This window comes from Magallana gigas, chromosome 7 (assembly GCF_963853765.1).
Source record: "Magallana gigas chromosome 7, xbMagGiga1.1, whole genome shotgun sequence".
Taxonomy (NCBI): Eukaryota; Metazoa; Mollusca; class Bivalvia; order Ostreida; family Ostreidae; genus Magallana; species Magallana gigas.
Genome location: NC_088859.1, coordinates 37,465,648 through 37,492,296, shown reverse-complemented (window position 1 = coordinate 37,492,296; position 26,649 = coordinate 37,465,648). Strand labels below are relative to the sequence as shown.

Here is a 26,649-nt window from a genome sequence, read left to right as displayed (position 1 = left end):
CTCTAGGGTGGGGCCAATATGGCCAAATAGTAAAAATGTATTAAATCTTAGAAATTTTTTTTCTCTACTATCATATATATTTGTTAAAAACTAAATGCATGATAATGATGTCCATGAGGCCCTCTACCAAAATTGTGAAATTCATGACCTCTTTGTTAGGTAATCAGGCTCTAGAGTGGAGCCAATATGGCCATATAGTAAAAATGTTTTAAATCTTAAAAAATCTTCTTCTCTACTCCCACATATGTGAGCAAAAAACTGAATACATGGTTATGATGTCCATGAGGGCCTCTACTAAAATTGTGAATTTCATGACCCCTTGTTTGGAGTTCAGGCTCTAGGGTGGGGCCAATATGGCCATATAGTAAAAATGACATGGGGGGGGGGGGCGCAATATGGCAATATAGTGTTAATGCATATAATGTTTAAAAATTTTCTTCTCTATTCTCACACATTTGTATAAAAAACTGATTAATAATTATGTTTACCAGGAAGTCCTCTACTTCATGTCCCCTCAAGAATGGGTTTTGACTCTTAAAGCAGGGCCAAAATGGATGATGCATATAACGTTAAAAAATTATCTTCTTTACTCCCACACACCTGAAAGGAAAACTGAACTCATGATTTTGTAGACCAGATCTTTTAGTTTTTCACCAAAATTATAGGTTTCACAGTTCTTTTTGAAATATGGTCGTCATTACAAATTTATAATTTGTCTACTCCAGTATGGAACCTAATTAATTAGATGCATATATGAGACTCCATGACAAGTTTGTGTATGGGATATATGCTACTCAGGTGACCGTTAAGGCCAATTGGCCTCTTGTTAAAATGGTTCTAATACATGTATGTTACAGTAGATTCCTTATTTAGATGTCTATTGAGTTCTTAATTCTGCGATTTGACCATTTTGCATCAGATCCCAGGGATTTTAAAATTAGATTTTCCAAATTTTTATCATAGTTTCATTTAGTTTACATTTGTCTGAAAAATTGAAGCAATATTTTAAAATCCAAGAGATGTGCTTCTCACGATTTTATGTGGATATTAATTTCTCGTGTTTAATTAGAAATTTACAGTACTGGTAATTGATTCATCTAAACAATCCGTAATTGATTTTGCAGACACATTTTAGTTTTATTTATAGTTGTACTTTAGTTTTACAAATATGATAATTAATGAAATGACTTCTGCTGATTGACATGTTTTTTTTTTTATGTAGTGTCTGCTGAATTGAAGATGTTATCGGATAATGGAAGCTATACCGTTAATCCAGATCACACTGTAGTATTACCTTGTGTGGTTCAAGATCAAGGGGCAAAGAAGGTCAGATTAAATTTCTCAATATTTGTTATCAAGGTGAAGTAAAAGAATATCATCATTTACCTTAATGATAACTTGCCTTATGCCACATTTACACAGACTTGTATTCTGTAATGATCAGTTTGTTACTAGTAATTTAAAATATCAGTTTTTTTCCAATCCAATAAATCATCAAACATAAAGATAACTTATTTCTGTCGCTGATTACATTTTTAAAGGAACATGTACCGGTATTTTTATCAGGCACTTGAATAGCACCAAAGAGAAAAAAAATAATTGAAGCACTATCACTCAAATAAAGGAGGCATATAAAAAATCCTGAACTCTTTCATATTTTAATGCTGCATGCTGCATCACAGACTGTCTGTTCTCTATAAAGTATGTCCTTGAATATGTCAGGAAAACTTCCTATCATTTTGTCTATGCTGGGTAACAATTGAAGATAGGCATTTGTAGTGGGAGACTGGGCGGGCTATTTCCTTTATTCTATCACTGTTTTTGAATTGATAGCCACTGACAGCATCAGTTTAAAAAAATATCAAGTTTATAACCAATTTATGGACAAGTATGGTTCTGTTGATGAAAGTAGAATGGAAATTACGTTGTGATGTGGTGTAATTCATTGCAGCCACGGGAGACTTCTTTGATTACTGATAGTTTTCTAACTGCAATAATCAATATTCCTGGTAGTTAAAAAGTTTATTCTATTTAGAATTTCATCACCATACGTGGCCTTTTATATCTTTGTACTGGTGTATGTGTGTTACCAATGCTTAAAGGCATTGAGAGGTAACATGACTTCATGCATAATTTGTTCTTGAATTATTTTGTAATGTTTTGATCACCATCTAGCATAAATTATGTTTAAAAATGGTATTATTTAAAAGTGCAAAAAAAGGATAGGAATGAAAAGAGCCTTATCTGTCTTATATGCAACTGAATGAAATTCAGTTATGCAACTGAATGAAATTCAGTTCAGAACCTGCCTATGGATTAATTGTCATAAGTACTTATCAACAACAATCAATTGCAGTACTGCAAGAAAAAAATGTACAAATTTGCCTGCATTTTATTGTATCTGGGGAATCAATGTAAAAGAAAACAATTTCCCCAGAAATTTGTATCATACATAGTGATATTGTTGATATTAAAAACTGTATGCAATTGGCTTCCTTGTGAAGGTGAAATCAAAACAGACCTATTTGATACAAGTAACAATTCTTACATTTTAAAAACTGTTTAAATTGTTCCAAGAAAAAGGAACTTAAGTAATGCATTGAATATTCTTTGCATTAAATTTATGTTAATGTGTAATGTATGATGTTTTTTAAGTAGCCTACATTTTTGATTTCTAAGTTTTACCATCTGGCGTCACCAACTTGATAAACAAGTATTGTGGAAAATTGATAGTGTTCTTGAAAAAAAAAATACATGCAAAATGTTAAGTTTGATTATAATAAATGCATTATCTTTTATTCTCTCCTTTTTTTTTTAATTGTAGGCTATCTGGAAAAACCTGAAAGATGGCAGCAAAATTTCTGTCAATTTTGAAATTCTGTCCCAGGAAAAAAATAAATACACTATTGAAAGGCCTCAAGGTAAAGTGATACATGTATTACAAACGGTAATTATGTGTATTAAGGTCATTGATAGTAATTTCAAAGAAAATAAAGTTCATTTACTGCTTACAAGAATTTTTTTGTAAATATATAACAAACGATGACTTTGGAAAATTTCCCTCTCAGATAACACACATTTTACCTGGAACCTGAGAATCAATAATGTTGTGGATGGAGATCAAGGATACTACCAGTGTTATATACAGGAAAACCCAAACATCTCAGTGATACACTATGTTATTGTGGAAGGTAAGTTGAATCAATGCCACATTGTTATTGTGGAGGGTTAGTTAAATTGATGCCATACTGTTATTGTGAAGGGTTAGTTTAACCAATGCCATATTGTTATTGTGGAAAGTAAGTTGAATCAGTGCCATATTGTTATTGTGGAGAGTAAGTTGATTCAGTGTCATATTAATACGGCGGATAGTAATTTGAATCAGTGTCATATTGTTATTGAGGAGTGTGAGTAAAATCAGTGCTATATTGTTATTTTGGAGAGTTAATTAATTTAATGCTTTTTATTATTGAGTAGGGTAGGTTTATTTAGTGCCTTATTGTTTTTGTGGATAGTAAGTTAAATCAGTTCCATATTGATACTGTGGATAGTAAGTTGAACCAGTTCCATGTTTTTGTGGATAGTAAGTTTAATCAGTGCTGTGTTGTTATTGTGGATAGTAAGATGAATCAGTGCCATGCTGTTATTGTAGAGAGTAAGTTGAATCAGTGCCATATAAATATCGTGGAGAGTAAGTTGAATGAGTTCCATGTTGTTATTGTGGATAGTTAGTTGAATCAGTGCCATGTTGTTATTGTGGAGAGTAAGTTAAATTAGTGTCATGTTGTTATTATGGAGAGTAGTTGAATTTGTGTCATATTGATACTGTGGAGAGTAAGTTGAATCAGTTCCATGTTTTTGTGGATAGTAAGTTTAATCAGTGCCGTGTTGTTATTGTGGATAGTAAGATGAATCAGTTCCATGTTGTTATTGTGGATAGTAAGTTGAATCAGTGCCATGTTGTTATTGTGGAGAGTAAGTTAAATCAGTGTCATGTTGTTATTATGGAGAGTAGTTGAATTTGTGTCATATTGATACTGTGAAGAGTAAGTTGAATCAGTGCCATATTGATACTGTGGAGAGTAAGTTGAATCAGTTCCATGTTGTTATTGTGGATAGTAAGTTTAATCAGTGCCATGTTGTTATTGTGGATAGTAAGATGAATCAGTTCCATGTTATTATTGTGGATAGTTAGTTGAACCAGTTCCATGTTGTTATTGTGGATAGTAAGTTGAATCAGTTCCATGTTGGAATTGTGGATAGTAAGTTGAATCAGTTCCATGTTGTTATTGTGATAGTAAGTTGAATCAGTGTCATATTGTTATTGTGGAGGGTAAGTTGAATCAGTTCCATGTTGTTATTGTGATAGTAAGTTGAATCAGTGTCATATTGTTATTGTGTAGAGTATGTTGAATCAGTGTCATATTGTTATTGAGGAGTGTGAGTAAAATCAGTGCTATATTTTTATTTTGGAGAGTTAGTTAATTTAATGCTATTTATTATTGAGTAGGGTAGGTTTATTAAGTGCCTTACTGTTTTTGTGGATAGTAAGATGAATCAGTTCAATGTTGTTATTGTGAATAGTAAGTTGTATCAGTGCCATGTTGTTATTCTGGATAGTAAGTTGAATTAGTGTCATGTTGTTATTGTGGATAGTAAGTTGAATCAGTGCCATGTTGTTATTGTGGATAGTAAGTTGAATTAGTGTCATGTTGTTATTGTGGATAGTAAGTTGAATCAGTGCCATGTTGTTATTGTGGATAGTAAGTTGAATCAGTGTCATATTAATATTGCGGATAGTAAGTTAAATCAGTGTCATGTTGTTATTGAGGAGTGTGAGTAAAATCAGTGCTATATTGTTATTTTAGAGAGTTAATTTAATGCTATTTATTATTGAGTAGGGTAGGTTTATTTAGTGCCTTATTGTTTTTGTGGAAAGTAAGTTGAATCAGTGCCACTTTGTATGTATATGAGAACATTATCACATAATATTTAAGTGGAGTTTGAATTAAGTAATGTATCATTTTGGGCTTTTTTCTTATAATTGGGACATATTTGAGATGGAATCATCTCTGAATCAATGGCCATGTTTCCTGTGTGATCATTAACATCTGTTTGCAATGAAAGCATGTTATGAATCATTAACATTGATTGCTGACATGACCTTGACCCAAATATTACAGGTGCTGATGAAGTTCCCACACATACCAATGGGTCAGCCAACCTCAATGTGACAAGTAAGTGATATCCCATTGTTCAAACTGTGCCTAAATTTAAAATTAATTTTTATTTACGCAAAACTTGATTATTACTATAACAGTTGTTATCTTCTTAGAATAATGAAATAAAATAAATGAAATAAATGACGGTGAAAAGCACTGCTCTTAATGAACAAATATCTACTCGATGTATTTCATTGTTTTCATAACTACAAATGTACAGTGCTTGGTTTACTGGAAGTTTAATTTTTCTTTAAAGTAAAAAGGTCGATTGCAATGAAAAACTTTGACAAATACTGATTATCAACTACGGTAATGTTGATAAATGCATATATTGATCGAGTTACATGATAAAGTAAGTCAGATTTTGCCATATTATTTACAGGCTGTTGTATTGATGCAAATGTAAGCAGTTCTTGTTTACCTGTGTGCCACCTCAGCAGCATGCCAACAGACTTGAATGTGTTAACAGCATGTGCCTCGGATATAAACAAAGTGCTCAAATGTGGAACAGGTGTGTACAACATCTAACGTGTGTATACAGAGGAGCGTGGTTTACAGGCATACTGCACTAGCTGTTCTAGCCCTGCAGTTAGTGTGCTTGATCCATGTATGCAGGCATTTGTCGAATCACCAGCTTGATCACATGATAGGCCCAAGTCATCAACCAAAGGCAACGCCTATTTCTTGATCAAGTACATGTATTTGCAAAGGACCTTAAAAACCAAGGTTCTTTAGATGCCATGTCATGTCAATGGAAAGATAAAGAACCCTCTGTTTATTACAATATCTAAGCACCTAGAGCAAAGGCCATGATGAAATGATCATGGATATTGTATAAAGTCCTAAATCTATATGTTTTATTAAGAAAGATTTATAGAAACCTTTGTACTAATAGATACAAGTACTTTGCTTGTACGGAAGTAGTTGAGTTGTGATCACTGTTTTGTAGATGGGATGAACCATGTTGGGTGTTGTAAGAGGCGGGGAGTGGACGACATCTGCCTGGATTTCTGTTACGGAGCTGTTCCCAGTAATTTGGATACACAACACCTGAGTTGTCTGAGCCAGTTACCTACTCTCCTGACTTGTCTGGAGGAAGGAAAGAGTGAGTGTTACAGAATTCACATTAAGATGAAACTCAGAGCAATGAGAGGCATATTTGAAGTGTACTTATAAAGATAGAATATGAATTGAAGGACTCTCTTATGCATTAAATAGAAAATATAAGATATTGAGGATATGAAAACAGTAAGATTGTTTGCTAACAAATATGTCACACACCATCTTTTTTAAATTTTGGTGGTTTGAGGAAAAATTCATATTTTGGTACATGCATAATTCCAACAAATATAAACAGTTGTACATTATTATAAAGTAATTGCTGTCTCCTTTTATCTGATTTTACCTGAAAAAAAATTAAGAGCTCTGCATGCTCATTGGTGGAATCAAAATAATGAATACTTTTGAATTTAAATAAAGTTCAGTGGTTTAATAGCAAGCCAAAGACAAACTTTGTTCTTGGTTCCAACAATTTGCTTGTGTTGTAATTATTCACTGAAATTTGAAGAAGAGATTAATGAGTATATTAATGAGTTCCTTCTTTTTAAGTGTTGTTGCCGGGCCCTCCTGTTGCGGTGTCTGTGGTACAGAGTGTGTCAGATGACCAGAAGTCCCTGCTGGTGACCTGGAGACCCCCCATACAGAACCCCGACCTTGTGACCGGGTACAAAGTCCTCTTCAAGCTGACCTCAGAGACCCACTACAAAAGTGTAAGTATTGTGCTATATAATAGTAGTTACAGAGAGCCATGATTGAATTTACAGAAAAACACGGTTATAGCGAACACGCTTATAATGTATTGACACTTACAGCAAAGTGATTTTCATTCCCCTTGACTTAATAATATGCTGTAAACTTTATGAATATAACGAATTATGTTTATTAAGTAAAATGGCCCGTCCCTGGATCTTCGTTAAAAACATGTACATGTTTACCCTTTCCAGTTCTTTATGAAAACTTATTGAAAGTTTGAGAGCAGTTAAAGCAGAAAACTTTCATAATGTTCATGAAAACTGTGAGAGGCATGTTTTGAACTTGAAGCATTGCAAATATATTCAGGTAACAATGCAATTTTGAAGGATGTCAATACAGATTGTATAATAGGGTCTGATACTCAATAATATCAGAATGATACTAAATTGACCTTTTGCTCACTAATATCTGGTCTGCGTGAATGATCCATCTTATCGTATGTCATCCATGTTTATTTTTTGTTTTGTTTTTACCAGACCCGTATTATTGGCACCAGTGAGCTGATGTTCAAGCTGGGGAGTCTACAGCTGGAGGTGGAGTACAGTGTCCGCGTGGTGAGCCTCGGTCTCCACGGATCCAGTCAGCCCTCAGAAACCTTCCTTGTTACCCTGCTGCAAAGTAAGATCATCTGACAAGCTCATGTATGCTAGGCTTCTTGATACATGTGTAAAATTTCCAAAACTAAGATTATAATTCTTCTAAAGGGATTGATTTTAAATTATTAACATATTGTATGATGTCCTTCAAATTCTCTTTGAAGCACAACCAAAATCAGAGGTAGAGGCCGACATTCTAGGTAAGGGAATAACTGAAATACGATCACCTTATAAAATTTTTCGAGTACACTGTACCATTCAGAAGAAAAGGCTATAGTTTCCAGTAATTGTTTTTATTATAAGATTGCTGTTCAAAGAAGGGAGTGAGTGATCCTTGTATATCTAAACTGTGTAAACCAGACCTGCTTACCAACGTTCCGCCGGTGGAGATCCTGAGGTGTGATGCAGACTTTGACAAAGTCCAACAGTGTCTCGTAGGTAGGTATCTGTGCTGTGAAAATGCATATCTATCATCTTCTGTACTACACACTTCTCCATGTAATTACTGGCAAATCTTGCACTGCAAATGAACAAAATTTCGATTTTTTTGTTTAGGACAGAGAGATCACACTCCATGTTGTAAGAGGAACAGTCTGCCTGATGTCTGCCTGCCTCTCTGTGCTGGACAAATCATGAATAATTCCGTGGACTACATATCTTGTGTCATTAGGATGCCCATCATCAACGCCTGCATCCAGGAAGGCAGAGGTCAGTTCTAGCATTTTTGAGACAATGTATGTGCATATGTAGTGGATGATTACTAGCACAGGCAATAAGAGCCCTGCAATAAGGATGAAATGAATCAATTGCTAGATATTTTAGGATTTTTAATTTCAGGGATGTTATTTTAATATCCAGAAAAGACTAAAATTAATATATGTAACAGTACATTTCAGCATTTCACTTTCTCTCATTTTTCCTTTTAACTTATTGTTTATCAGATGTTCAGTTGTTTATGTTCTTGAAAAAACCTTCATGTATTTTAGAATAGTAACGGGTATTTTTTGAAAAGGACTGAAAACCATATTTAAGCTATATAGCAAAATTTAAATAATGGTATGCAATTACAGATATTTTTTGTAACAAGATATCGAAATGAAGTTAAGGGAATAGGCCAAATAAGCCAATTTATTAAAATACATCTGTATACATGTACCTTGCAGCTGCCATTCCTGGACCACCTATCAACATCACTGTACTCCCAGGTGTGCGAGAGGCGGTGATTTCTTGGGATAATAACGGAGCAAACGCCACCATGTACACTCTACTGTACAAACAGAAACAAATGAATACATCTCCCTGGAGTCAAGTAAGAAAGAGCATATGGCACAGATACAATTCAGTCAAATCCAATGTAATTATCACATTACAGATTGTAATTAGGAATCTTCTCATAGTCAATTAGGCAGTAATTAGTCTAAAGTACATGTTTTTACCAATGGTTCTTGAAGTGTAAGTACAGTAAGTATACATTTTCATGGAGACCATGAGATAGATTTTGATTTTCGATGTTTGGCAGTCTGAGTAATCAAATTTTTAAAGAAGATTATATCTCAGCTTTGATTGAAAGCATTGTCCACCTCAAAAAGTATCAAGAGTCTTATTTGAATTGTTTAATTTTCTATTTTCAAAGATGGCAGCTTCTTCCTCACCTTTACTGCTGAGGGGTCTCTATCCTGGGACACTGTATGAATTTAAAATGGCAGCGGCCAATGAGTTGGGCTCCAGTTTGTTTTCTTCTTCAGTGGTGTTCCTTACGTATGGTATGTGAAGAAAATTCTGGGCTATAATGAACATTTTGATATAAACTAAAGTACAGTATGTGGACAACATGCTAGTTTCACTTTACAGAATAAGAATTATGATATTCATACTAGCAAAAAAATAAGATCAATATATACATTGTATTAAAATAAAATCAATATATATTGTATATACTTATAGAAATATCTCCACTGTGCAATATACACATGTAAACTAAAACTTCTCCAACCCTTGTATAATATAAACCCGAAGGGTGTGTAATAAAATTTATTACACACCCCTCTCTGCATATATTTGATTGTTATTACAAACCACTTTCCATTAATCATTGGCTACTATGACATAGAATTTGTTGTGTGTGGTTAAGTTCTGGTGTTGGAGTATTTTTTGTGAAAATACAGAGGTATTGATATCAATACTACATTAACATGTATAATGCACATTTTTCAGATGCTTTATATTTTGTTTTACAGAAAATGTTATAACTACACCAGCTCCTACGCAGCCTAGTGGACTCCATAACTTAACAGGTCAGTAGAGAGAGTCAGGAAGGGATAGAATAAATACACAGTAACCTGTATCAGGTCTGTTGCATGATAAACATTGTTGTTGAGATCCATAGATGTAAAGGTAAGGAGGGCTGGATGGCCGTGGCCATTTTTAGACTATATTTACCTCCTTATAAAGAAGTGCTCTTTATAAACATACAGAAAAATATTCAAAGGATATTACTGTATAAGATATGGGCCTTATATGGCCCCGTAAAATGAACATCATCAATTAACTGTAATTTTTTGCTTCCTTTGTACTGACATACATATGAAGTTTTTTCATAATTTTCATTTTGATCCAAATGCCCACTCTTTTGAAATATGACATCAAATAGTTAGCCTTTTCTCACCATTTCCTCATTTTTAGCATAAAACAGATTGTTTTTAAGCAGTTTTTCTTTCTGAAAACATTGAGCAATTGCTTGAACAATCAAAATATTTTCATCAAAGATGTATGTATTCAATCTATATGTGACAAAAAGTTTGTTCTTGTTCAAAACGCTTGCTCTATATTTACCATTCATAAAAAAGATAAGAAAAATGTCAAATTTTGACTGATTTTGCTTGAATTACAAATACAGTGTCACTTCTGACATCATATACTGCAAGTGAGTGTAAATAAACCAAATAAATAGCTGAAAAACATATACTGGTATCAACTATTCCAAAAAATAACATAACAATTCAATGTACCTGAAACACATTTAAAAAATGCCAATATAGGGGCAAAATTTGACTCATGAATCATAGATACTGTACCGGTAGTTCTTTTAAAGCTGAAATATTTGGATTTTTTATGACAATTCTAATTTTTTAAAATTTTTATACATAAATAAACAATGTTAACAGTCCGCATGTTGTACTTTCAATTGCAGCTTGTTGTTCAGAGAAGAATGTGAAAAGTGAATGCAGGAGATTGTGTTCCTTTGACGTGTTGGGTGCTGGAAGTCTGGACTTCAGCATCGCTCTGAACTGCATGGACCAACTGGCTCTCATCATTTCTTGTGCCTCTGGTAAGTTGTGTGACTAGATTTAACAGATTGTTTAAAAACCTTTTATTGATAACTGTGTTGACAAGTACATATAAATGCTAACATTATACTTTACATAGATTAAGTCTATTGAATTTTAATGGTACACTACAAAAAACTGGTTAAATGATAGTTACATTGTATATACATGTTGTGTGTCATGCACTGTTTAATTAAAGTTCAACTTATCATTTTTTGGGAATCATGGAATAGGTTTTATAAAACCTGTGTTGTACTAGTGTGAATGCATTCATTTTTTACACAATGCAAGGGGAATAACTCTCATGTGTTAAAGTGCTGTATATCATTTACCTAGTGTGTAGCTCTCTCTTGCTGCCCTAGTTTGAAGAGTGTTAAAAGGACATTGATTCTAGTTTTATATAGCAACTGCTTGATGTTGCATTGGACATCTGTAAATGCGATCTCTTTATCTCCATTCTACTAACTATGTGTATGTTGAAAAGTGTATACTTAAGATTAACCTATGATGAACAGGTTACAAATTTCTATTCATTTAGTTGGTTTTATAACATACCGGTATATGAAGAATGATACAGGGCAGTCATGTTCTTTATGACTTTTCCAACCGTTTTAATGCAATAAAGAACCTACATGTTGCAACTTTGTTAAAAGACTAGATACTTTAGTGAAATCCCTTTTTACTTCCATTTAATATAACATGTGAAGAACAGAAAATACTCAATCGATATGAAATAAAAATGATACTTTGATGACTCATGAGCTGAGAATCGGAGAACTATTTGTTATAAAATATGTTAAATTCTTATTATTTCAACTTTTTCAAAAAATGATTTGTTTTGCACCCAGTGAGATTTTTTGACCTGTGTGTTTCCAGATGGCCGGGACCATACTTTGTGCTGTAAGGAGTCCCTGGTCCCCTCAGCATGTGACAATATTTGTCAATTCTCTCAACATGATGAACTGACTGCAGACTTCATCACATGCGTTTCCTACACTGGGATAATTGCTAACTGTTACCGAGAAGGATTAGGTAATTTTCTGTTAATTAGATACTTCATAGCGTTATTGTGTTATTTGTTTGGCCTTGACGGCACACTTCATTGATCTTTCTTTACATAACTGACCAATATTACAGCTACACTTCCGAGACAGCCTCAGAATTTCAGGGTACTGAAGTCTACATCACACGCTGTGTACCTAGCTTGGCAACAACCCAAAGCTACCAGTACTCGGATAGAGAGCTACTCCGTCATCTATAGCAGCAGTAACCAGACAGACCAGAAAACGGTGGGCTCAAGTTCTTCTCAGTCAATGTATCACTCTAATCTGTGATTTGCTGGTGGCTCTTATTTTGTACAGAAGGCTAAAATTATAAGGAAATATTGAGGCTGTTAAGAATTTGCTTTTAATCACAATATATGTTAGGTAATAGAAAATGTTTAAAATCAATTATGATAAATCATTAAAAAAAATGATCAAAATGCTGTGAAATTGTAAAGCAAGTGCTTACAACTGTGATTCTTTATTTGGCATAGTTGAGCTACATAGATTCATCTATGTTTATTTTACTTTTAACTAAGAGCATTCAAGACATTGGAAAGATGTTTTTTGTCTTTGCAGGTGTCTACAAAGAATTTGGAGTTAATTGTCAATAACTTGAAGCCCAACACGAATTATATTTTCAAAGTGGTATCGGTCAATGAGAATGGAACAAGTGCTCCAACCCCAGAGGTTCATATCCTCACCAAAGCCTTCGGTCAGTGACTCTGTCAGAGTGGGATTAAAGAACAGAAATATCTCTGTAATGCTAGTTGTATGTGGTCACATACACTGAACTCATATTGCATGAAGTTTAAGCATGAGGAATGAATTTTATATGATTTCTTTTTCACAGATGATGGCACACAACAGAAGAAGTGTAATTTCACCGTAAAGAATGACACAAACGTCAAGACAAAGGATAATTTTCAGCCAAGGGTGTTTTATGGAACACAAGAAGAATGTCAAAAGTATTGTGACATTCCTCTCTGTATAGGCTACACTTACTCCAGACAAGATAAGGCGTGTTTCCTCTACATGAACAAAGCTTCCCTCATACCCTTCCCTCAACCAGGCATAGATTTCTACAACCACACCTGTCCTACCCGTAAGTTATCATAGATATTTCAAGAAGACTAGATTTTTATGAAACAATAGTAAAGTATATAACTGGTGGAATCATTGCAGGAGAAAATGCACATAGCAAGGTGACTGAAGTTTTGTGTTTTTTTCTGCATTGTTCACAACTGATATACTGTTTATCTGGGTTTTTTTTGCATGTCACAAAATTGCGAAAAATGGGAAATGTGGAAAAAAAATTATTTGCGTTGGTCATTTATTGCGATTTAAAAAGATGCGTATTAAATATTTTGCAATGTAGAAGTGATCGTGAAAAAAGCAAAATAAGATCATCGTAAAAATTATCGGATAAAGTGTACATGTACCAGCATGTACCATCTAAAAAGCACTTTATAGTTTAAAATAATTCCTAATAAATAGCAATCCAATGATAAAAATATGAACTTAGTTGGTCACATCATCAACTTTTTGTGATGCTCAAAGGGCTTACAAGTATGTAAAGAAATTGAATTCTCAATTTTTGTATACAGATTGATTATGAAATGAGCACGGACAAAGGTGCTTTTAGTTTAACATTTTTGTTTCAATGTTTATCTTCAGCTCAGAACATCATCCCCCCTGGAAACGGGAGTTTGCAGTTCCAAAATAGAACAGGTATGTAAATGTACTGCAACACTGTACCCCAATCTCAGGAACCAATGGATGTTAAGATTATTCCTCTATTAAATACAATCTTAAATGATACATGTACCTGAAATTAATGAGATACTAGTATATTCAAGTGTGTTTTATATTTGCATGTGTTTATGCCAAGTACTGTATCCTTTATATGCAATGAAACATAACGATACATACTGTTACCTGGTTTAAATGAGATATATACATGCTACATATATTCATTTTTAAAATGTGAACCAGTGTATGTACTGGTAATGACTGTTTTTAAAGAAAGGGAAATGGATGCAAGATATAATCCATTCAGCTGTTGCCTACTTTCAGACTGCTGCCAGAAGATCAATGTGACAGACAGCTGTATGGAGGCTTGTGTGACTGGGAACTTCCAGAGCGTGTACCAGTGTGAGGCAGACTACTCCAAGATACTGACCTGTGCTTCAGGTATTGGTTAATTTTTTCCCATTAGCTATTGCGTTTAGTATATGATTATGGTACAATGTATTTGCTATGTATATTAATTTCACCTGTCTTTGTCAGATGGCCGTGACCACACCTCCTGCTGTCAAAACCTGCAAGTTCCTGAGAACTGTCTTGGGTTCTGTAAGGGGCACCTGGTCCCTACCACAGGCATACAGGCCCTGTGTCTCAACTACATCCCCCGCTACGTCCAGTGCTTCGTGAATGGGACAAGTAAGCATCAAGTAACACACTGATGGGACCAATATAATGGCAATATTTTAAGAAAATGGGCATCAAAACGATGTGTTAAACATAGGGCTCTGTCTAATGACACACCTATGCAATAAATGTAGTGCTTGGATGTGGTTTCTAACTATAGCTTAATAACTGATGGAGAACAAGATCTTATTAAAGACAAGCTGGCATGTCAACTGAAAGTGATGACATGGTATAATCAACAACTTGTCATTTGGCATTTCATTTAAAGTACAGTCTGTGATTGAAAATTTAGTTGAGATAGAATTGATATCCATTCACTGTGATAGTCAATGATAGGAAGTACCTTTTAACTTTGAGCAGCTTTGACAAGTAATTGTGTTAAAATTTATACCTGACTTTAGCATGAGAGTTATATTTTGTTGACAGAAATGATGAGCGTGACTGTACCAGTAGATTTCTATTGTTGTAGTGTACCTACCCACCCCGCCAGAATCTGTGATGGTGAAAGTGGTGAACGGCACCACCGTCTTGCTGACCTGGGAACCACCCACATCAAACTGTGATGTTCTTACGGGCTGTCACTATGTTGTGTCCCTCTGGAACTTTGAAAAAAATATGACCCGGGTATTCTACTGATTTGTTTTATCTTGTTATACATGATCGGTTTAATTGTTTAATTAAGTGCATGCGTGAAAGGAAATGAAATCCTTGGAAATTTTTATGCCCCTGCCATGAATTGGCCGAGGGCATATAGTGTTACCCTGTACCCTCATTTTGTCCTTCTGTCATTGTCATTATTCACTCTCTGATTATTATCTCAACAACCATTGCACACATTTAAGTCACATTTGATATATGGATGTTTCATAAGAATATACAGGTTAAAGCTGAACACCGCTCGTAAATAGGCACCGTCACACAGATACCTGGTATATAAACCCTTCGATTTCGTTACACCCGATTGCACACCTGAACCTCGTGGCCGACATGTAGTATTCCTTTCGTGGTCTTTAGATTTTATGCATTTTTTTCTTATCTTATGTTCATTTTCTCTTCGTAAATAATGCATTGACCAATTTATTTGATGTTAGTATTCTCCTGGCTTCAAAAAGTGCGTAAAATTTGATAATTTCATCGTGACCGGGTAACACGGCGAGGCAAAATGTACGTCCACACATGTGAGACCTCTACAGCGAAGTACTTTGAACTGTTTAGAGGTCTGTCCCTTATATAAGGGTTGTAGGGACAGCAGTGATTAAAGAGAAATATGGCGGACAGTGCCTATTTACGAGCGGTGTTCAGCTTTGAATTTAAATTTGGTTTTGCTCCAATGATTTTTTACAGAGTTATGCCTCTTGAACTTTGAAAAAAATTTGGAAATTCTTAGTTTCTGCTCTCTAACTTTTGAAGTGATGCATATATAAATTTTATATTTCATATAAGTTTAATTTATTAGAAATACAGGTCAAGTTTAAAGTTGGTTCCAGTTTAATGATTTTTGACAGAGTAATGCCTCTTGAACTGAGTAATTTAAACAAATGTTATACTAAATTCAGCATTTGAAATTTAGGCTGCCTTTGGGGCTTTCATGGTGTTATGATCCTTCTAGTTTCACAAGATATAAAGAGTAAAAGCATGTACATTTGTACATGTATGTACCAAGCCCCCTGGTCAGCTGTGCTTTCATACTCATGACAAATACTAGCTGTTATTGTTCTTATGTTTTTTATTTTTTAGAACAAGACGAGAGAAACCAAGTTTTTGCTAACAGGACTAAAGTCACAGGCAGTGTATTTTGTGGCTGTTATGGCTGTCAATAAGTATGGCAAAAGTATTTCTTCTGGCGAGATGAAATTTGTCACTCCTCCCCTTGGTAAGGAAACAAGACCTTTGTGATAGTTTGAATTTTTATTCATAATTTTTTCTTTGTAATTCCTTTATTTTAAGAGTTAAAATCATTTAATTCTGTGTTTTCAATATAGGTTAATCAAAAAGAACAGAATTTATCCAATAAATTACCAGTACAAAATTATTTCATTTTCACATTTGATCAACAAAATCCATTAATTTCCCAAAAATCATGACTGTTATATTAAATAAAAAAGAAATTTTAAAAAAGTCTAACCCAGACAACTTTGATAGTGAAATGATAATTTTTTTTCCTTTTTCAGTTGCTGATGTGGACATATCAGTATCACAAACTCCTTCTTACCCTCCATCTCAGCATGGGGAAGTGGAACTCTTTTGTAATGTGTACTCTGCAGAGAGAACGTTTCCCTTTGTATATTGGATCCGCAATAATAAAATCATCCGGAAAGGGAGACAACTGAAGATGAGCGGGCTAAGTGAGAGAGATGAGGGAAACTACACGTGTAGCGCCAAGGATGACAGAGGGATCGTCAGTAACATCACTCACTTCTTACGAATCATGTGTATGTACACGTACTTGCATCGAGTTTACAAAAGCTTTTGTATGCATTATTAAGTACTAGCATTGCCCGAAAGCAAAACTGAGTATGAAATTATATGTACCAGAACTAGTAAAAATTTATTGTATAGCAGTCAGTATCTATTCAAAGTGAAATGTATTTATTCAGGTTTCGGTTTTTCAAGTCAACTACATATAAAAATTTCTACAAGTGATTTTTGTGTATTTTGGACAGATAAACCCAAAGCATACAATCTTAGTGATGAGAGCTATCTGGCTGATCAAAGGCAGGTCGCTACTCTTCAGTGTGACTTCAAGGGGTTCCCCAAATCTGTGAAGTGGTTCAAAGGGAGGGAGGAGATCCCGGTGACCGAGTTTAAGGAGTCGTTCCACACAGAGAGCTCACTGATTACATTTCCCACACTTAGGAGATCTGTGCTGACTATTTACTACGTAGTGGATGCAGCATTTGATAGATACACCTGTGTGGGCTACAATGACTTTGGAAATGGATCAGGGATTGTGCAGCTGAGAAGTAAGTGTTACCATAAACATGCCATTGTCCAGATTTTCAGGGTTAACAAAGTTTCTGGTAAGTTTGTTTGTTTCTCTGTATCACTGAGAGTAAGTCAGCACAATTTTGTTTTATTATAAATTTGTTGTTAAGTAGTAGGAGGGGACCTTTTATTTCAAATAGTTCATATATTTATGTGTACTTAGAGTACACGTACACTTTAATGCCATCATCTGTGGAAACAGAAAGGTAATGATGCCTGGTTGTTTACTTCATCTTCTTTGTTTGTACATTGTAGATGGCCGCCTAACCCCACCCCCGACAGTAGTGCCAACAGTACCAGCAGTCAGAAATGTTTCTGGTAAGTATCAACCCCTCAAGTATCAGCCCTTCAACATCCCGTTTTACCGTAAAAAGAGAGTTGTATACTGGTGTATGTATGAGTGTTGCTCTGATTATTAATACTGTAGTACTTTTACTTCTCTTGGGTACAAAGAGAACTCTAAAACCTCCAATATATTACAATGAATAATTACTAATAATTAAAGTTTATCTGTAAAAGATGAACGATGAAAAACTTAAACATGTATGTTGGGATTACAGGCTATGAGGCTTTTGGCCTTCCATTTGTTTAGGATGATTTGAAATGCAAAAAATTGAAATCACATGATAGCTAATTGTTTAGATAGGCCTTTTGTTTATCACTCCAGAAAAAAAATCCAGGATGATACACCCTTTATTCACTGTTCCAACTGCTTGATATACTCACTACTACTCTAACTATAAACATTTCATGAATACATGATCACTGTTTGGATAAACAAATGAGTGAAAGGGTAAAATAAAATGAAAAATTTAATAAATGACGGCAGACATAATTAATTTTAGTGTCATTAATTATATAAAATATTAAATTCTGTGACCTTTTATTTGTTGCATGCATAATGGTAATCCTGGCAATTTTTTAAAATTCCTGACTTCAAGTCTTGCTAGCAAGAATTAGATTTTCAAACCGTCTGGTATTTTGTAAAATGCATACTATACAGATGTCTAAATAGGTTTTGTTGGGTTTTTTTCCAGCTTGCTGTATGTCATATGACATGCCCAAGGACTGCCTCGAGTTGTGCTCCTTTAAAGTGGACACAGAGAAAGCATTTGCTCAGACTGATAAGTACGGTCACTGTTTGGCTTACCTGCAGTTCTACACGGCATGCGCCTCAGGTGAGAAACCTTGGGAAAATATTGTTGTACATACATTTATATTAAGGATTGAATTTTCAATTTAAATGTATGAAATATGTAGTTTTAAAGATAGATTGCACATGCATGGATTTTAAAGGATTAAATTATCAATACTGGTACATGTATATGCTTGCAAAAATAATTTTTCAGCTTTATAGAAAGGCAATTGTGATTTATGGTGTCTTTTTGTAGATGGTAAAGACCACTCCGAGTGCTGTGAGAAGAAGGGTGTCCATTCATTTTGTTCATCCTCATTCTGTGCGGGGTTCGTACCAGATGACATGGGCTCAATCTTCCTGATGAACTGTGTAACAGACACAGAACTTATACTGGAGTGTGTGCAAGAGAATCAAGGTATACACAGATCAATGCTTCTTCAAGTACAAGTTCTCACCCCTGCAATGAGAAGTCTCTACTTAACACCCAACATTAAGCAGTGGTGAGAAGTGGATCTTCATGAGAAATGGTTTAGAGCTAGTATTGATAACACATTATCCAAAATTTAATTGAACAAAAAACCAAAGGAAACATATGTTTTATTCTAGATGGTATGAGGTGCAAAATTCTTTTTACTTATGTTTTAAATGATTTTATAATTTTGTGTGTATGATAATAGATGGAAAAAAAAATGCAGAAAGCAATTGAATAAGAAAATTGCATAAATGCAAAATATGATATCTTATTTTGTATAATATTTGTTTGTCAACTAGAAAAGCTTGATGAATGAAAACCTGTTTAATCATATTGCCAATGTGCATCAAGCTAGTTTTCTGATTAACACTAAATATTTTCTGGACATGACAGAATTCATTCCCAGTGCGCCAGCACTGACTGCCGTCCTGAATAATGATGTCATCCAGGTCAGCTGGGACAAACCAGAGGACAACCCCCACCGTGTGGACCATTATGAGCTGTACTGGCAGGGTAGTGACTCCCCCTCCACCCCAGAGCAAGTCTCCATGGTAAGTCAGTGTCAGAAGCCTTCAAATGAATCATACCTGTATACACTTTCTGTTTATATAGCTTACTTTGTATGGCTTTCATTACAAGTCTAAAGGAGAGAACAGTTTTTCAAGATCATCATTTAACAAATACAGTTGAACTCTCAGTTGATATCTTGAACACTGATATCTCGAATACAGTGGATTTGTCAAAGTAATTTGTAAGTCCCAACCACCCATTTTTTAAGCATTTTACCCTCTTTATCTCGAATACTCCAATATCTCAAAGTTTTTAAAAGTTCCATCTAGTTCAGGATAAAGAAGTTTGACTGTATTAGAAAATAGATTCAATATCATTTTTGAAGGGATAAAGAAGTTTGACTGTATTAGAAAATAGATTCAATATCATTTTTGAAGGGATACATGAGTTGATGTCATGTTAACAAACTTTCACTCATGAAGGCAGATCTGAACAGTGTGTTCTCTCTGCTTTTATTTGATTTGTTCTGTATACAATAATATACAAGTCCCTGTATTTTGACAGGTCTCAAGTTTGACTGATCACCAAATTAAGAACATAAAAGAGGGTGTGAATTACACAATTTGGGTCATTGCCTCCAATGAGAAAGGTTCCAGCCAGCCCATAAATAAGAAGTGGGTCCTTGTCAAAAGTGAGTGTCTCTTGTTCGTAACATAGGTTTAGTTGTTATGTCCTTGTTGGGTTGTTAATATTCATTTAAGGCTTGACTTTGCCTCCTCTTTCTATGCAGGAAAAATTTCTGTAGACAGTTAGCGACAAACCAAATTGGTACATTGAATATAATGCTTCTGCACACATAGAAGTATTATGCTTTTACAGCAAGCATTGAAATTTTTATATTATTATGACAAATATATGCTCTTCTGGCAAAAATTTTATATTTTGATAGCTGACATTGATAGTTTGATGTCCTTTAAACCCACTGACACACAGTTGACCAATAACAATGTTTTCTGCTGTAGACTTAAAGCCATCCAAGCCCACCAATCTCCATGTGTCTGAAGTAAATGGAGAGAGTGTGGTACTGAAGTGGGACCCACCAGAGAACCATGCGGTGGTGACAAACTACACCATCATGTACAGAAAGGCGGCATCAAAGGGTTCATACTCACAGGTACAGTTTTATTATTTAGTAGATTTATCATCATATTTTTATGCCCCCCTTCGAAGAAGGGAGGGCATATTGCTTTGCTGCTGTCTGTCGTTCGGTGGGTCGGTCCACCAACAGTTTCCGTTCATTTTCTTCGCAGAGGTTGAACTGTGATATTGAAATGAAATTTGGTATAAAGATTTATCATGATAATACCTAGATCAAGTTCGTTATTGGGTTTGATCAAACAATTTTCGACAGAGTTATGGCCCTTGGACGTAGAAAAATTCCAGTTATTTGCAGTTTTCACTCATTTTCTTCACAGAGGATGAACATATTGGAATGAAATTTGATATACAGGTTTATGAAGATAATATTTAGGTCAAGTTCGATATTGGGTATGATCAAGCAATTTTTGACAGAGTTATGGCCCTTGGACGTAGAAAAATTCCAGTTATTTACAGTTTCTGCTTATTTTCTTCACAGAGGATGAACATATTGGAAGGAAATTTGGTATACAGGTTTATCAAGATAATATATACCTCAAGTTCGATATTGGGTGCAATCGAGCAATTTTCGACAGAGTTACACCCCTTGGACTTAGAAAAATTCCAGTTATTTGCAGTTTACGTTCATTTTCTTTCTGGATGTTTCCAAGGGAGGGGGGCATAAGTGTTTCACAAATATTTCTTGCTTCATTCTAAAGAGTTATTGTTGTCAAATTATTTTTTGGCTTTTATTTTTACTTTTTGAATTGAATTTTCTCTTCTTAAGTTGACTGTCCCAGGCTCAGTGCAGATGTACTTAGTGAGGAATCTACAACCCAACACCTTATACGAGTTTCAAATTGTTGCTAATGGTCCTTTTGGTAAAAGCAAATCTGCAGCTCTGGGATCAGCTCTCAATTCTGGTAAGAGAAATATCAGAAACTAGAAGGACTTTCTGATTTACCAAACAAAAATATCCACCAGATTCATCAAAATTTGTTTCATTTCAGGACCAAGCACAAGTGCCAACAAAAGCAAAGGTAAATAAGAAATACTCGGTAGACTTCAAGAAAACCACTTTCAAGTACAGTACAATTATATAAATCTATTTTTAACAATTTATTTTTAGAATAATTCTGTAATTGTGTTGAAATGTGAAACAATGTGAGTACTGAATATACATGTAAAGAAAATGCTTGTATGAGTTACTATACGTTTGTATAAGGACCTCTGCATGTACATGTATCTGTTTCCTCAAGGTCCGGAGCGGTCGGCCGTGCCCCTGGGTATAGGTCTGACGGTGGCAGTACTGCTGATTGCTGGAGCAATTGTGGCTCTCTATCTGTATATGAGGTCAGAGTTATTATGAATCTGTTAATTATGAACTTGTGAACGAATTCAATTGACGAGGGTCAATTTTGTAGATTGTCATAGTATTTTTTTCCACAGGCAACTGTGTCTTTTGTTAATCTTAATTGCAAGCACAGACAATTTTCTTGAATAGATTATTTATAATATTAATACTCATTTTATGCTTATGATATGTGCTTCATCCTTAATATTTATTGTCAAATACATTAAAATATTCCATGTCAAATAGAGAATTTTTAACAATAACATGTTTAAGTTTAGTTATTAATTTGCATATTGTCTGTTTTATTAAAAAGTTTCTTTTACCCTTTTAACAGGAGAAGGAAGAAGATGAATTATGGGGAAACTGTTTCTTTTGAAAATCCTCAATATGGGAGTCGAGTTCAGGTGTGTATTTTGAAGTAAATAATACATTTGAAACTGATTGTTCACATTTCTAAGTATAACATAATTTTATACTGGGGATAATTTCATCTGTTTTTGACAGATTTCTGGACTTCCCCACACTAACGACTCCAGTGATGAAGGCTTTGGGTACGCCCCTTTGCGAGAGGATCATGATATAGAACATAGACACACAGATAAATCAAATCTACGCGATGAAGCCACAATGGATGTGACTATGTCGTAAACTCTCATGGACTGTTGAAACTCCCACCGAACATTTCAGGCTCACTCAGTTAAGGAGATGTCCCAAACAATGTGGATAATTTGTTGCAATATTTCAAAGTCCCAAAGACCCATTAGATAATGCTCATTGCAAACTGTTGTGAAATCTCAATGCTAAACTCCTTCATCATGTTAGAGTTTAGGGATATAGAAAATTATCCTGGAGCAATTTTGTACTGGGTATTCATAGTACTTTTACATTTACATAGGCTATCTGATAACATTTTCTTTGTTTATTTCCATCTCGGAACAATTTTTCATCATGAAGAAATATACAGATAAACCATTGTAATATTTACAATAAGATAGACCTTCTTTTATTGTTGTGGACATTTTTTTTCTGATAAATCCAAGTGGCAAATGTAATTGTTCTTAATCAAATACATGCTTTGTTCATAATCAAGTTGTGAACAAGATCATTTACTGTTGTCCATAAAAAAATCAGTTTTTGAAATTTACATCCGTCCTTCACCAAAAGTGCACACTTCATGTTTCAGATCTTTTTTGATTTTCTACTTACAGTTATTAAAAAATGTAGAACATTCCTTTGTGTAATCAAAATCATGTGAATTAATTGTTGAAACCATTACATAAGGAAAGGCGAAAGAAAGGTTTCTGTTAATAAAACAAAAGTCATCTAGATTACGGGAGTATCTAGGTTTCATATCATTTTTGAAATTATTTCTGCAATACAGGGTTTTTCTTCTGTATGACAGATTCCATGTGAAACATTCCTTAACACTATATTCGTAAGAGATTTGTGGTAATGTGTGCATAACATCGAAATAAAAGAAGATTGATGCTTGAAAACTTTAAATGCCTAGAACTGTATTTGATAAGAGTCAGTTTTGACCTTTGTAAGTGAACATTTTCTGATACCTATGTTAATTTTTGTCATTTAGAGAGAGAGAGTGAAACGTTTCAGCTATTTGTCTCATACATCATAGGAAATGGAGTAATTCTTGCAATCTAATCAAAATAAGACAAGGAAAAATATTTTTAAAGACATTTTACTCAAGTCTACACTCCATAGAGTTGATTGAATTTGATGTTCTATTTGAAATTTGAGAACATCTGTTTAAATTAAAAAATAATTGCTTCATCTTACATCTTTGCAGAGTAAACCTAGACACATGTATAAAGTTACATTTAGTTTAAAAGGCCATTTGAGATTCTTATTTACATATTTACATCACCCTTGAAAGTCTTTTTTATACATTTGTTTATGTATCACTTTACAAGTACAGTGGTTGTGATTTTGTGCTTTTGTTCTGATGTACGTATTTGCAATAGTACGATCATCGGGTCTCAACATTAGAGTAGAGGCTATACTGTTGTAACCATTTTCAGTTGATTGTCTATTTGAAAGCACAATCAGTGTGTTCCAATATTTATACTTAATGTGTTTACAAGGTGATAATGCAAAAACCAGGGGGGATAAGCAGAAATAAACACTTGCAAAAATTGACAGAAAGTTTGAAAAAAGGTCAGTTATTTTGGCATTTGTTCCAACGATTAATCTAATTTTATCTACACATTACTGACTCCAATTTTCCATTAATTGAGTTTTTGTTCATCTTTTAATCAATTATTCAATACAAATTATTGAATTGTGTTATTTTTACTGGTTTGTTGGAAACCCCACTTACCAGAATGTATATAGACCATTGTTTGAAATATTCAGCTGCATTATCATTTTCCAGTATTTGGGGACTGTTTTCATACCTCTCTCAAAAATTGGTGGACAGTCCAGTCTCCTATTCTGTTATTCTGTTTTTTTTCTTGTTTCTGTTATTTTAATGATATTTCTTTAGTTATACTTGATGATGAGACAGTACATGACAATATTTTGTTGATTTTTGTTTTTCATAAACAATGAAACATTTATACCTTAAGTAATCAAAAGCAGTAGTTTATTTTCTTTTGTAATAAATTTTTTTGGTCAAATTTTGTTTTTTGACTTTAACTTTGAGTTTTTATACTCATTGAGGGAATCTCACTTTGTCCTGTTCAAGTTCAATTGTTTTGTTATTCATTAAACATGTATCTTCATATTTCTCGCACATCTATTTAAAAGATGCCATTGTATGACATGATATTAGTTATGAAATGAAAAGAAATACCATTCCTATATTCAGATTTGTTGTCAATACAAAGATGTTAACTCACACCACATGTACCTAAACATGTTTTTTGACTGATGTGTAGAAATATGGAGACAATGTTTGTTATAAAATCGATATTAAGTGCTGTATTTACTTTAAAAAAATTGTTAAATTTTACATTCTTTTGAGTAAGTTTGATATTAGTCAAAAAGAGAGGGGGAGGGTTAAGTTTTGATCTTGTTGCTATAATTGTATACAGAAGCCAGTGTCTTTTAACAAATAGGAATATTAATATTGGAGTTTTTTGCATTCCATACTTAATCTTGAATTGACCATTCCAATAGGGGCCTACAAAGGAAGTTATAATATTAAGGTACTTGTTGAAGTCTAAGGGAAATCTATTTACTATTAACAGGAAATCATGTTTTCATTCACTTACTAGTACTTATTAGTCATTATTAATCACGGGTCTGAGCTTTGTCCAATATGTAAACATTCATGTTTTGACAATTTATACCTACTTGAATGTAAACCTGTTAAAAGAATGATATTAAACTTTCTCTTCTCTTTGTCACTTTTTTATCTTGATTATTTGATCTTTACAGGTCTCTTGTTGTCCTATGTTAAATTTATATTGAACTTTCAAATACCTAAGAACTAAGGTGTAATGTACAGTACTGGTACTGTACATGTTTATTAGTATTTTTTAACAACATTCCACGAACATTGTTTACATAATAAAAATTGTGAGCTCTGTATTATGCATACAACTCGACAACTGACATTCAAATTTCTTAATTCTTAAATTTAAAAGATGAAAAAATAAATTTATTTATTTAAGTTTTTTAGTTCAAACCGTAATAAAACCCCTCAAATCTCTATTTTTAAAATTTATTCACATGATGTATCGGTGTTAATTTATGATACTTTTATATTTTTTAATATTTATAATCCTTTGGCATGCGAGTTAATTAAATACAGGAAAACTCTTTACATGTGCAGAAAAAACCAGGAGTAGTTTCCTTTCTGATATTTCTAATTTCGTGTTCAATAGTTATTATATTAGTGATTTATTCAAAAATTCAAATCAAATAGTTGTAGAAAATCTACAACACTCACCAATATCGTTGACTCCACATTTTGACTTTTAGTCAATGATAAATCAGCAGGCAAAGTAACGTCATCACGCGATAGGTTTAAATGTTTGACTAATTTTAGACATTTTGTGTAATTGAATTTAAAATATGTCTTCTTAATTATAGACGTCATTCTCGGACGTCTTGAAGATTATTTAATATAATTATTTAACTATTGACTATTTATTTACTTTTAAATATAACTGTCTCAGCAGTGACGTAGAGATTATTCTACTGGACACTTGCGTCGCATGGTTTGAGAGGAGGCAACCAATGCGGAAACAACGATCAGTATAGTTAGGAGAGTACTTGGCACCTGTAGCCCTTGTTAAAAAAATAAACCGCACAATGAGTTTTTACCGTTAGAGGAAACTTTTGATTTTGTTCCTTTTCACCAAAAAATTAATAAAAATAAACATGTAGTTAAGAGAGTAATAGCAGCTGTAGCCCTTGTTACAAAAAATAAACTGTACAATTAATTTTCACATTCAGAGGAAACTTTAGATTTTGTTTCGTTTCACAAAAAAAATGAATAAAAATAAAAGTAAATACGAGGGTTCATACCCTTTGTAAGAAATTCCAATAGATTGTAGAAGTCTTGTCAAAGGCTTTTAGGATCTTGCTAGAAAAAGCGAACGTTTATTGGTAACTTCACACCTATTCTGTTGTTACTTGAATTTTAAACATAAATACATGT

The 26,649-nt window shown here is 33.7% G+C and overlaps 1 protein-coding gene across 1 annotated transcript; it reads left to right on the top strand.

Annotated features, from left to right (window-relative positions):
* Positions 1 to 1,191: 1,191 nt before the first annotated feature.
* LOC105331558 (protein sidekick-1) lies at positions 1,192 to 25,385 on the top strand. The gene is made up of 37 exons (XM_066067296.1): positions 1,192 to 1,326; positions 2,825 to 2,921; positions 3,069 to 3,191; positions 5,184 to 5,237; positions 5,605 to 5,733; positions 6,172 to 6,327; positions 6,831 to 6,991; positions 7,511 to 7,652; positions 7,795 to 7,830; positions 7,934 to 8,068; positions 8,186 to 8,338; positions 8,794 to 8,939; positions 9,264 to 9,393; positions 9,868 to 9,924; positions 10,821 to 10,958; positions 11,833 to 11,988; positions 12,094 to 12,245; positions 12,579 to 12,714; positions 12,853 to 13,104; positions 13,677 to 13,730; positions 14,076 to 14,192; positions 14,289 to 14,441; positions 14,899 to 15,053; positions 16,167 to 16,302; positions 16,601 to 16,861; positions 17,093 to 17,392; positions 17,670 to 17,732; positions 18,452 to 18,592; positions 18,806 to 18,967; positions 19,418 to 19,575; positions 20,099 to 20,225; positions 20,557 to 20,708; positions 21,459 to 21,594; positions 21,682 to 21,711; positions 21,931 to 22,024; positions 22,360 to 22,429; positions 22,530 to 25,385. Exons 1-37 carry the CDS (start codon positions 1,240 to 1,242, stop codon positions 22,671 to 22,673), a joined length of 4,893 nt encoding a protein of 1,630 aa, XP_065923368.1. The 5' UTR covers positions 1,192 to 1,239; the 3' UTR covers positions 22,674 to 25,385.
* The last annotated feature ends 1,264 nt before the right edge of the window (positions 25,386 to 26,649 follow it).